This window comes from Amphibalanus amphitrite, unplaced genomic scaffold, assembly GCF_019059575.1.
Source record: "Amphibalanus amphitrite isolate SeventyFive unplaced genomic scaffold, NRLGWU_Aamphi_draft 000526F_arrow, whole genome shotgun sequence".
Taxonomy (NCBI): Eukaryota; Metazoa; Arthropoda; class Thecostraca; order Balanomorpha; family Balanidae; genus Amphibalanus; species Amphibalanus amphitrite.
The window spans coordinates 83000-96508 of NW_024882020.1; the positions used below are offsets into that span (position 1 = coordinate 83000).

A 13509-nucleotide genomic window follows, 5' to 3' on the forward strand; every position below is an offset into this window, starting at 1 on the left:
CTAGCCTAGAAACATGTAAAACTCGAAAAAGTGACCCGAGGTCACCCGAGGTCACCAAAGGTCAATGACCTGACCTGACCTTCAGGGTACCTTGACACACACGGGAGTAACATCAAATCACATGTTTGAACGTTTGAAACCACGAAAAGCTTGCAAACACGCGGCTAGTGCGAGCCGACATACGCGAAATCGCGATTCCGGCCAAACATGGTCTCGGAAAAGAGGTCACAGGTCAAAGGTCATTTGGGTCAGGGTCATGAAATTTTCAGGGTAGGTGTAAAATTGATCAATGCGAGGGTACTGAAAGTTTCGTCGCGATCGGCCGCTTTTTACGCGAGTTATTCGCGAAAAACCATGGGGGGGTCCATCCGACCCCCCCCCCCCCCTACACATGCGAGGGTTAAAAACTTTGCCTCATGTTTATTCCAGTCGGTCACTACCTCCATCAAAGGCCAGGTCACCAGACCCAGAGGTCATGAATGGTAAAATGCTGCCTATTTCAACATATTTCGAAACACCGGCGCATAACTCAGGAACCAATAGAGCTACAGCACTCCGGATAGTGAGCTGTCCATTCCGTTTACTACTCGCTCCATAACTCGCCGCCTGTCCTTTTGCTGCACTCTCACGTTAGCATGCTCCATCGAATGAGGGAACATTCCCCTTTCGATCTACATAGCTCATTCATTCACTGCTCACTCTCCCACGCTCTACCCCGCTCTCCGCCGCTCGTCGGCTGGGTGACGTCAGTCGTCCGCCCGCCGCTGCCGTCGGGCCGCTCCGCCGCTCCGCCGCGCCAGTCCTGGTGGCAGCTCGTCACGAGCAGCAGGCCGCCCGAGAGCCGCCCACCGAGCCGCCCGAGTGCCGCCCACCGTGCCGCCCACACTGCCGTCTGGGAGTCAGTCGCTGAGAGCGCTGTGGAGTGCTGCACGGGGAGTGATCTATCACCTATAGAAAAAGTGACAAACAGGTGTCCATTCGTGGGGCGTGTCCGAAGTGCATCCACCGTTTCAAGACTCGGAAAGCTTCTTTGGATCAACGGAAGTCGTCCAAGAGATACCCGTCAACCGCCCTCAGCAGCGTCGTCTACCGCCTTCAGTCGCCCCCGCGCTGCCGACTTTGCGAGCTCCGAAAAGCACCGTGTGATTAACGATCTTCTCTTGGCTCGGGTAGTGAGAACATCCACCGGTGACAGCTGGTTGGAGCCGCGTTTGGGCGGGTCCACCGCCGCACCCCGGTCTACCTTGTCTATCAGATTTGACAGTGGAAGGTGTGGAAGTGTGGTGAGGACTGAGGTGCGGTGTAGGTTTGCAGTTGAGGTGTGAACTGTGATCAACATAACAGCAAGCTAGTGTGAAGGTCGTGCGCGAGAGGCCTGCTGGTGTTGCAGGGTTGTGTTTCAGGTGACCTGAGTGTGCACCGTGCGGTCAGATCAGGTGACTCGGAGTGGCGATTTGCGCGAGCTAGGGGCACAGTGGAGAGACGCAGCACCATGGGCCGGCCGGGGCAGATTCTCGAGCTGATTGAGATCGTCGACTATGTGCTACCACCCCAGTAAGTATCCCGGGAGGGACGAACGAGTCAGATTGGTGGATAGTGTGGGTGGGGCTGTTGGGCTTTGGGCTTGAAATGTGGCTGATTGTGAGATTTAATACCGGGTCGTAATGTTCAGATCGGCGGAATGGTCTTCGTGAAGTCATGCTCTCGTTCAAAACATAATGATGCTCGTTATACTTATATTCCAAGTCAATCTATATCTATTTCATCTGCATAAACATGACTTATTTGTGAACATGGATACATTTTGTGCAGAGCACAAAAGGCGTTGTCATCAGGGCCGAGGGCGACGTTTGAAGGCAATTGTTGAACGATGAACGAGGATATCGTAATCTTCCGCGAAATTCATAGAACCTAAACTAGAACTTCTCAAACCAGTTTTGAACTTACACACAATAATTGTATGTTTCAATGGGGATATTACGTCAACTTCTCTCTTCATGAATATGGCACAACAGAATGGAAATGCATAAACGAACAGGATTCACGCCAAATTCCTGGTTGGCCCGGCTATCTCATTGAAACACGGCATTAAACATTCCACACCCATTCCCCGTAGCGGGCGGCCCTTCCCAAATCCATTCAGGCCAGGGCGAGGCCCGGTGCGACCCCCTGCCGTCAGGTAACGCCAGCCCGCCACCCCACCGCCGCCCCCGCCCCGCCCCCGCCCCGCTCGGCGGGTGCCGCCCCCTCTGCAGGTAAACAAACGGTCCTTTGCCGCCGCCGGCAGAGCCAAGGCCGGTCCCTGCCGCTGCCGTGCTTCTGGCACGGTGCAGTGTCAGCCACCACTGCCAGGAAGCAGGCACGGCAGCGGTGTGGGTGGCGACAGACAACAGCCGCTGTCATGAGCTGTCAGTCTAAGACAGATGACGTCATCGTCAGGTGACGGTGGAACCCCGTGGAGAAGCGTTAACAAGAGATGGTGTCGGGCCGTGGCCGGTGCCGACGGGCGGCAGCTTCTGGTGTTGGCGGAAGCCTGTCTAGCCCCGGCGGCTGGCGGAGGCGGAGGATGATGAACGGATGGAGGCGCGGGCGGAGAGACGTGGTGAGATTTGGAGAGAGATGCGGCGGGATGCGGTGAGAAATGGAGAGAGAGATACGGAGAGACGTGGTGAGATGTGGTGAGAGATGCGGTGAGTGGCTGTGATGAGGTCGCGGGCGGCCAAGGTCACTGCCCTGCCCTCGGGTCGTGCGATGGGAAGGTGCGGCGGCGTGGCGGCGTCCTCCGCCTCAGACGGCGTGCCGAGCGGTCCGCAGGAGCCCGCAGCGGGCCGCGCCGCCCTCAGAGTGCCGCAGGGGAGCGGGGGCGACGCTGAGCGTCCCGGGCAGACTACAACGCCTTATCGGGGCCTGCGAGTACTGACTGCCGTTACAGCGAAGGCCGGGAGGTTTACTGCGGAGACGAGACGAGTCTGGTGATGGAAATTGGGGCAAGTTGTCAGCGGCCGCGAATTTCCGGCAGGGCTGGGAATGTGTCGGTGACCTCTGCATGAAAGACGTCTTAACTTCCGGTCATAAACAGAGATAAATGTCGGCTCTGCTAACCATCAGATGATCGCACTGGTGAGTGGTGTCGGATGACCTTTGCTGAGGTCTGGCATCACGTAGTTTCATGAGTCATTGAACAGGCCTCTTCAGAGGGCTTATGAATCGTTCAAGCTTGCATTGTCACTGTTCAATCTAGAGACACAAATATTTCACAAGACTTATTTCTGTGCCCCTGGCACAGAGCACAGCATCACTGCTCCCCGCTCTAAAGCCGTCCTGAGTCACTGCAGCCTCCCTCTATTTATCACCGAGTCACTGCAGCCTCCCTCATTATCACCAGTGGCGGATCCAGGGGGGGGGGGCAAAATGGGCATTTGCCCCCCCCCCCCCAAACGGCATGATTTTAACATTACGCCTATGGACGATGCATGGAAAGAATCGATAAATTTTTATGGTTTGCCCCCCCCCCAAACCTCTGAGCTGGATCCGCCTCTGATTATCACCGTCCGGGTCACCACTGCAGCCCCCTAATTACCTATCACCTGGCCAGTGCAGCCTCCCTCTAGCTACCATTACAGGATCATGCAGCCCCTTACGACCGTCACTGGGTCACTGCAGCCTCCCTCTAATTATCACCAGGTCACTGCAGCCTCCTCTGGCTCCCAGCCCGGGTCAGTCTGACCCCCAGTGTCAGTTATCTACCCGTGACCTCAGCGCTGACACGGTACACCACTGCCGGACAGGCAGCATAAACACAGAGGCCGGCCCGATGACCGGTGAGGGGTCCCGAATCAGTGCACTGCACAGTGGGGATTTTTCCGATCTAGCACATATTTATTCGTAAAGGGCAAACCATAGGTAATATTGTAGCCAGATTGTGCACAGATGTTGGCTGGTGTGTTCTGGTGAGAATTTTACCTGTAAATGTGCATAGTCAACATAGTATAGGGGGTTCAATTGGACCCCCGGCTCAGCCGTTTGGCCCCTGATCAAGCTAGAGCTTCGCGGAAAAATCAAGCGTGCTGCCTCTGACGAAATGAGGTCGAATATATCCAATTTCAAAGTCCAAGGCCATTAGTTGACTTTCCAAGTCAGTTTAATGACCCAACTAAAGTTGGGAAATCGAGACCTCTTGAAACTTCGTAAAGTTAGGGTGTTACGGGGTATTTTGGGGTGCTGATCACGAATTTCATGCTAATTTTGATCACAGACGATGTCTTTATGCATTTAGGTCAGGTCGGGTCAGGTCAGGTTAGATCAACCATTAGGCGTCCTGCCGGCCATTCATAGCAGGTGTCACCTACTACTGATAGCTTCGTAACATGGTACGAAGGCACCAAAACTACTTCGTAAATATTCAAATGGTTGCTAAATTCGAAATCAGCACCAAAAATACCCTAGAAACAAGTAAAACCCAAAAAGTGAACCAAGGTCATCAAAGGTCAATGACCTTGACTTGACCTTCACGTGACCTTATCACCCACCATAATGCATGGCACCAACATCATTTCATATATTTGAGCGTTTAAAACCACAAAAAGACTGGAAACCTCGGATAATGTGAACTGGCATACGCCGAATCACGATTCTGGCCAAACATGGTCTCGAGAAATATGCCACAGGTCAAAGGTCAGTTGGGTCAGAGTCATGAAAGTTTTAGGTTAGATGTAAAATTGATGATCTCGAGGGCACCGAAAGTTTCGTCGCGATCGGCCGCTTTTTGCGCGAGTAATTTGCGGAAAACCATGGGGTTTTATCCGACCCCTCCCCCTCCCCCTCCCCACAAGTGCAAGGGTTAATAAGGTTACGGTATGTATTATTTACACTTGTCATCCTATTCCTAATGAATGTGTCTCAGAAAATATGTTTCATATAAATCACGAAGTAAAATTATTCGCCTCTGTCCGGAACATACCTATATCGTGCTGTTTGCCCTGGCGCTCCTAGAGTGGGGTGTTAAGATACTCTAATGTGAATATTCCGTGTTCAGGCAAGTTCCGGCAGCCAAACTAGGCGTTGACTTGTGTAGGAGAAAGTGGCGAATTTGATAGGATATATTTCGGAGTGGAAAAGTGTGGAAAACATTGTTGATTTCCTACATTTATTTAGAATACCATTCCTTCAACATGGTGTCTGTAAGGGTTTTTGTAAATGGCATTTTTGTGACCTTAGTAAGGTTGTGGCATACTTTCTGTTTGCCATTCCATTCCCAATAAAGGTGCCTTTCAGAAGATATGCAACTTTAAGACCTCGCAAGATTAAAACCAACAGGTTTCTTGTCCCCGCATGTTTTTGTTTGTGCCCGACTCAGACTCTGGACTGTAATCGCCACGCCCCGCGTGGATTGTCCATGAAGGTAATACAATACATACAATACATACATACAGGACAATGAAATTGAGCTATACTTTCGGGCCTTACTGAGCCCATTGAATAATCACGCATGAATGTTAACTTTGGGCGCATTTTTCCTAGTCTTGCTGTGGACATACAGATAAAACAATGCCATATATGAAAAATTCAGACATTTCTTAGCCCCACTGACACAAAAAAATAAACAAAAATCCAAAAAGATTTTTTGAATTAATAGGCGCTAGATCGGAAAAATCCCCACTGTGCACTGGGCGGGGGCCAGCCGCGGCGTTCCGAGCTGAGGCGCTGACAGCTGATCGGGCGATGACAGCCGCTCAGTGCGCCTTACCGCCGACCGGTGCCCTCCAAACGCCGCCCAGTGCCCCTAACCGCCGACCGGTGCCCCCCAACCGCCGACCGGTGCCCCCAACCGCCGCCCAGTGCCCCTAACCGCCGACCGGTGCCCCCCAACCGCCGACCGGTGCCCCCCAACCGCCGCCCAGTGCCCCCTGACCGCCGATCGGTGCCCCCTGAACATCGCCCAGTGCTCCCTGACCGCCGCCCGGTGCCCCCTGACCGTCGCCCGGTGCCCCCTGACCGTCGCCCAGTGCCCCCTGACCGCCGATCGGTGCCCCTTGACCATCGCCCAGTGCCCTCTGACCGTCGCTCAGTGTCCCCTGAGTCCTGGCAGCCTCCCAGTGCCCCCTGACAACCTCCCGGTGCCTCCTGAGTCCTGACAGCCGATGGGTGCCCCTGACAGTCTCCCGGTGCCCCCTGACAGCCTCCCGGTGCCCCCCGACGGTCACCCGGTGCCACTCAGTCCACACTCTCCTCAGCAGAGGTACCGTGATCGACGGACTTCTCAGATCAGTCCACTCACTGATTTACCAACAGAGGGTTTTCATTCCCAGCCCCCAAATCACGTCAATGGTTCTGCAGAACTGAAGCCTTTGGCCGATGCCAAGAAATGCTCTGGGTGTTGATAGACCTCGGCCAGGAAAAGCACGTTCTGACGTTGCGCCGCGGGGTTCATGGAACCGGTCATGCATTGTTTATTTGACATTGCGTTGCGCCATGATGTGCTGCGACTGGCCGAAAAAGTATTGCATCATCCTCCTGGCCTATCATATTTTATATTGTACCTATTTTGATTTATATGTTTTGCTTTATTACATTATGATTAAGTACACTAACTTATATTGGATAATACATCGCATTTACTCGTAACTTGCATCATATCGCAAAGGAGATTTCAGTTAGAACGAAAACCACATCAGAATGTAGGGGAGCCTGCATGCGCGAAAGCTGCCGCTGCCTCTGCGCCTCTGTTGCTCAATGTCATTGCTCTCCTCTCATCCCCGATATTCTGTCGGTTCGCTGCCTCGTCTCGCCTTCCCCTCTCCCTAACATGCGCGGTACCCCCGGCAGGAACGCCAAGACGTTTGAGACGCGGACGGTGACGGTGACGGAGAGCGTGCCGGAAGGATGTCACAACACCTCGTCGGCCACCCAGGAGCTGGACGACTTGATGGCCTCCCTCTCCGACTTCAAGGTACGTCACACATTCTTTGGCTAATACTTCCCTTCCCCGCCGCTCGTTCCGTATTGACTGATCGACGAATTCAAATACTATCACGTCCACAAAAGTGATTTTGAAATTGCACCCTAATAACAGGCAACAACGTCTCTGGCACAAACGGCCACACCGTTTGACACCGAAATATGCAGCTGTGCAGGCGGCGGCTTCTCAGGGCAGCTCCTGTTTCCCGTTTCGGTGATCGTTTCATCATAAGCCGATGTCACGCCTCCCCCGGGCTCATACCAGCGGTTATTTTCAGCTGCGCCGCGCGCCGCCGAGCGGGAGTCTACCGTCACCCAATGACGCACCCTCCCCTCCCCTCCCCTCTCCTCCTCGGTGACACACCCTCCCCTCCCCGGTGACACAGCCGCCGCCTCCGGGTGACACAGCCCTCCCCTCCCCTCCCCCTCCCCGGTGACACAGCCGCCGCCTCCGGGTGACATAGCCCTCCCCTCCCCTCCTCGGTGACACAGCCGCCGCCTCCGGGTGACACAGCCCTCCCCTCCCCTTCCCTCCCCTCCCCTCCCCGGTGACACAGCCGCCGCCTCCCGGTGACCGGCCACGTGCCCTGAGGCTAAATCGGTCGCCGTTTATCCGCCGACGGCCAGTTTACCAAGCCGCGTCGAGCCACTGTTTATCGGAGACCACAGGAGGCGGGCCGCAGCGCAGTCCGGGGGTCCGTGGAGGGGGGGTGGGGGGTGGCCCCGGGGAGAGCGGCCGTGGATGATCATCCCGCATCGAGAGCGTTCCTTGCTTGACGTGGTTACTCATGACTCCCTGACGCCCTCAACTGCGACGATCTGAGGCCTCGGTGTTAGCTAGTCGTTGAGCCCGACGACGATGTGGGGCCCACCTGGGGCCTTGTTGCGACAGCGTGCCATCCATCACGCTGGGTTCCTGCTTTGCTTGGCGCGTGACTTCTGCGTGTAAACAAATGAAAAACATGTGTTTCGTGCCGGAGTAGCATTCATTTGGGTGAGAGGTCTCGTCGATGATTAACATCCGTGTTGAAACTTCGAACTTCGAAGCACGACACAGAAGTTTGCTCTATAGTTGGCTGAAACATTTACATGTTGCTCTCATTGTGTCAATCAGAAGTGTCGAAATGCTTCAACAGCTCTGTCAGGTATCACAGTGACTTGCACTTTACTGATTGGATTGAAATGAAAATGGTCACGACTTAATTTGTGACTGACATGCTGTACCGCTGTCCAATGGCAACACGACACGAACACTCCCCCTCCCCTCCCCCTTCTCTCTCGCTGCGCACATAGCGCTCGTTTTGCTTCATCAGGAGCATGGCGCTCTGGTGCACACACATGCACGTGTGCACCCCGCTGGCTGCAGTGAGCTCGAGGGCGATGAGGGACGCTCTCCGGTAGCGGTGCACGGCAGATGGGCGCACACAGGAGACCGGGACGTGTTTACACAGATGAACTGTCCGCCCCGGGGACCTTCCGGGGGTCGGGCTGACTGATACACAGACGGGCATATCCCATGAGTGAACCGATTGGAATGTTTTCAGCTATAACATTATCACATTATCGTTACGTTATCACACAGCAAAATACGAGTAAGAAATCATCATTGGTACAGCATTGTTGCCGATATCCGAACACTTTTGACAATATACATAGGTACATAGTTAGGGTTTTAGTTTCGGAATCGTATCGTGCGTCTTAGATAAGGTTTGGGAGCTGGAACTCATGGATTTTTTAGGCATGGTAGACTTCAAGACTAACTTTCTGATCGGCGGGATACCATTTATCTAGCACTCAAGTAACATTCTCAATTCATATTAGCCGATTTTGCGTATGTTTTACAAGCCAAACTTATCGCCATGCTTATATGCCAGGCTAGGATCAGGATCGAAAAGACCACGGAACATCTCCTATGCATGATCTCTTCCCCTTTTGGCTTTTACCCCTCCCGGCAGATCTGCATCACCCAACACCTCCCCTCTCGACAGATTCACGCCACCTCGTACCAGCGCACAGTGGTGGAGGAGACCCACGACCCGCCGCTCGAGCAGCCGGCCAAGACTAGTCAGCTGGACACCATGCTGGGTAACCTACAGGACGACATGGACAGGCAGGGCGTCAACACGGCCGTCAAAGGCACCTGCGCCGCCTGCGGACAGCCGATCGTGGGACAGGTTCGTTGGAGAGCTGAATCTGGAGAGGAGGGAGGAGGGGGAGAGAAGAGAGGGAGAGAGAGAGAGGGGGAAGGAGGGAGGGAGGGACGGAAAGATGGAGGAGAGGTATAGGATTTATGAAGAGAGTGGGAAAAAGACACGGAGATAGAGAAAGGAAGTAAGGAAGATAGACAGAGAGAGAAAGAGAGAGAGAGAGAGGGAGGGAGGGAGGGAGGGAGGGAGGGAGGGAGGAAGGGAGGGAGGGAAAGGGATAGAGAGAGAGAGAGAGAGAGAGAGAGAGAGAGAGAGAGAGAGAGAGGGGGGGGAGAAAATGAACGATAGCACACCGGATATGAGTTGGTATTTAAAGGATTGCAGACTGAAGAGCACTGAAGCCGAGGAATAAGACCATTAGAGGACGTGACTGGTGCGTTTAATGAAAAGGTCGTTTGCTCGTTAGGTGTCGGCTGTGACATGTAGTGGGTGGGATCACGGGCAATAGGGGCTGGTAATTAAGCCAGGCTTGTTGCTGGGAGTGGATGCGTTGCACACTATTTATTCAGTCGATGAGGTCTTGAATGCAACCATATGCCTTGTGACTTACAATGGAATATTTTCTTCCTTTAATTTGCTCTTTGTTTTTGTATTTTTGCCACACGTCCTAAGCTCATCATGCGAATTAAAGGGACAGTATCACCATTTTGATGAAATTTGACATTGCATAGGCCCCACCTTTCTGGTCCGGGAACTGAAGACCGATCCTCGAAGCTCCACACCGTTATCCCGCTATCGCCGCTCAAAGTACGAAAGGTGTACTACACTTTGAATCGTGCTTCACTATCTTCACTGTTTAAATGTTTGCGCCGTTTTGAATTGACCGCCAGTAATAAAACTTTTACCCTGGTAATTTCATCAAATTTTATAAAGCCAAAACGTTTTTCGCACTTATTCATCACCGTTAAATTCATTAAATAGTCGTAGGCAATTTCCGCTGTTTCCTTCGGATTCTAGCGGCTCAACAAAGGAATTCCTCCAGCTTCAATCACAATCTCCCTCCAATGTATGACGTATATGTATGACGTCATCTGATCTGCTAAAAGTACTTCACATTTGCTTCAAGTACGAGAATATTGTCACGTGATATCTTCTGGGCAATACCTAGGCGGTGTTTCACGGGACGCTGCTACCACGCTGCTATCAAATTGCGCGAGCTGACGTCACACTTCTGGTAGTGTTGGAGCAATGGGCCTGTTGATGTTTCCATGGAAACCCAATTTGACACGTTTAAAAGCAGCGTGCTGCTATCACCGGTGAAACAGAGCTCTAATGCTGCCTTTCCCTAACGACAACTCAATCAGAAGAGCGGCCGCGTAAGCGTAGCGTCAATAATGTATTATCTGCGCCAGTTCTGTAGTAATTTCGCAGGCTTCCAAAGTGGCGGCCATGCTTGTAGTGGTGGTTCGCTCATGAAAATGACTCGCTCATGAAAAAATATTTTTCACCGAGTTCGGTCCTCAAACTATGTTTTTCTGATTCAGAAAAATAAGAAATGCTAGTTAAAAAAAAAATCAGCTCCATACATTGATTTTTTTTTCGATGATGCTGTCCCTTTAAGGGATCATTAAGCGAATGAACATTCGATATTCCATGTCATGCGTATTTATTTTTTAGCTTATCATCTGAACTCTGCCTGAACGACAGGTGATTACGGCGCTGGGTAAAACGTGGCATCCTGAACACTTCACCTGTAGCCACTGCAACATGGAGCTGGGCAACAAGAACTTCTTCGAGCGGGACGGCCAGCCGTTCTGCGAGCACGACTACCACCAGCTGTTCTCGCCGCGCTGCAGCTACTGCCGCGGACCCATACTGGACGTGAGTGTTACTGCTGCGGACCCATACCGGACGTGAGTGTTACTGTCGCGGACCCATACTGGACGTGAGTGTTACTATCAGAAACAGAAACCATACCATAGTGAATATGAGTTACTCCCACGGACCCATACTGGACGTGAGTGTTACTGTCAGAGACCATACTGGACGTGAGTGTTACTGCCGCGGACCCATACTGGACGTGAGTGCTACTGCCGCGGACCCAAACTGGACGTGAGTGTTACTGCTACGGACCCATACCGGACGTGAGTGTTACTGTCGCAGACCCATACTGGACGTGAGTGTTACTATCAGAAACAGAAACCATACCATAGTGAATATGAGTTACTCCCACGGACCCATACTGGACGTGAGTGTTACTGTCAGAGACCATACCGGACGTGAGTGTTACTGTCGCGGACCCATACTGGACGTGAGTGTTACTATCAGAAACAGAAACCATACCATAGTGAATATGAGTTACTCCCACGGACCCATATTGGATGTGAGTGTTACTGTCGGAGACCATACTGGACGTGAGTGTTACTGTCGGAGACCATATTAAACTGAATGCTACTGCCGCGGACCCATTCTGGACGTGAGTGTTACTGTCAGAGACCATACTTGTCTGAGTGTTACTGTCGGAGACCATACTGGACGTGAGTGTTACTGTCAGAGACGGAGACCTTTAACGTACTGGATATGGGTTACTGCCGCGGCCCCATTATACTGGATACTGGACGTGAGTCAATGACACAGTGACCGCAATGGACGTCAGTGTTGCTTTTAGAGTATGTATTGGACGACACTAACTAGTCCACGCTGTCAGTAAGAATAAGAAACGGTTGACTTGAACATAGGTCATTTATATTCGAAGGATAAAAATGTCTCCGAAAATCACCTCACTCCGACCGATTGTTCAACGCTGCCCGCCACGTAAAGTTTTGTGCGATGCGGTACAGTATCCTTCAGGCGTTGAGCGCAACGCCATCTAGTGAATGAATTGAGAAACACGTCGGGCGTTCGCCTGTTAGCGGGCGGTGCGGTTCCACTCAAACTAAACGTGAACTGTCGTCTTTGCATCGATCATAATTATCTAGTCTTTTATCGACCTGATACTGACATAGCCAATAGCCATACTGCTGAGCAGAGAAAACAAACGTATGCATGTGCATTTGGATTTTGAACCATTGTCTTAAACTGGCACTCCGCATTTTTTTTAAAACAATTTAGAGCATTTGCATTAACGCATCTCCTCTGTCTCCACAGAAATGCGTCACGGCCCTGGGTCAAACCTGGCACCCGGAGCACTTCTTCTGCGCCCAGTGCGGCCAGCCGTTCGGCGACGCCGGCTTCCACGAGCGCGACGGCAAGGCCTACTGCAGGCAGGACTACTTCGACATGTTCGCGCCGCGCTGCGCCGGCTGCGGCCAGCCCGTCATGGAGAACTACATCTCGGCACTCAACGCCCAGTGGCACTCGGAGTGCTTCGTCTGCACGGTGAGAGGTGGCATGGTCTGGCTGAGGGGAAGGGTAAATATCACATGACAGAATAGTGAGCCAGTGCAGACCGGTCGTCACCGTTCATTTGCTAAATAATTTGTATGAAAAGTACGTTGTGTGGACACTACAAACGAACGAGTGCTCTGTTTATTTGGTTGCGAGAGGAGAAATAGATGATTACACCCGGTCAAGTGTGAATGCGATGCCTGGTGGCCTGGTTTCAAGTTCCCTGTTTATTTCCAACATTCTTCGTTGCTAAATATCCTGACACCAGTGCAGTGGTGGTAACATGATCCCTGGGCCAGCTGGTGCCAATGATGCCGGAACGTCCCTTTGATGTTTGACCTTTGTGCTCGAGTTGGTACAAAGCAAAGAGACCAGCGCGTCAAAGCCGTTTGATCTTTTATCTGTTGGTTTGTCAATCGGTAGTTATGACGTAATATTGGCACGGCTTGATGGCAGTTCATAGTTCATACGGTAAGCCACGCTAGCTGAAGCGACTTCGCTGCTCGATATATTGCCATCTATGAACGACACGGTGAAAGATGACATATCACAGCACCAATCGCTGATCAGTCGCTGTACTTCAATTTCAGGACTGTAAGCAGACGTTTGCAAACGGCTCGTTTTTCGACTACGAGGGTCAGCCGTATTGTGAGACCCACTACCACGCCAAGAGGGGCTCGCTGTGCGCCGGCTGCCACAAGCCCATCACAGGTGAGCGGACACGAGTCACCCTCCGTCCTGTACCGTGTCATTCTCGTTCGTTGAATCGGCTACGCGAGTCGCGACAAACGACCCAATGTTCTGGGTTTAATCGTACCAAGCGCCTTCAGTGTTCTGTGATAAAGATTATTTCATTTTATCTTATTTCATTTTTCATTTTAGTTATTTATTTATTTATTTATTTATTTATTTATTTATTTATTTATTATGTTTTTTTTTTGTCGTGAAGCATGTGACGGAAGAAGCTAGAGACTTCACAAACAGAAAATGGTTTATCGATTGATCCATTCCACTGTAG

General features: G+C 52.0%; 1 protein-coding gene across 2 annotated transcripts in view; it reads left to right on the plus strand.

Moving 5' to 3' along the window:
* The window catches only part of LOC122393251 (paxillin-like), an 83411-nt gene that overhangs the window by 68279 nt on the left and 1623 nt on the right, over window positions 1-13509 (plus strand). For both annotated transcript variants that reach the window (XM_043389113.1, XM_043389112.1), the window contains exons 5-9: window positions 6826-6949; window positions 8946-9131; window positions 10812-10985; window positions 12252-12482; window positions 13082-13202. In XM_043389113.1, coding sequence (XP_043245048.1) covers window positions 6826-6949; window positions 8946-9131; window positions 10812-10985; window positions 12252-12482; window positions 13082-13202 — 836 coding nt within the window. The remainder of the gene's footprint in view (window positions 1-6825; window positions 6950-8945; window positions 9132-10811; window positions 10986-12251; window positions 12483-13081; window positions 13203-13509) is intronic.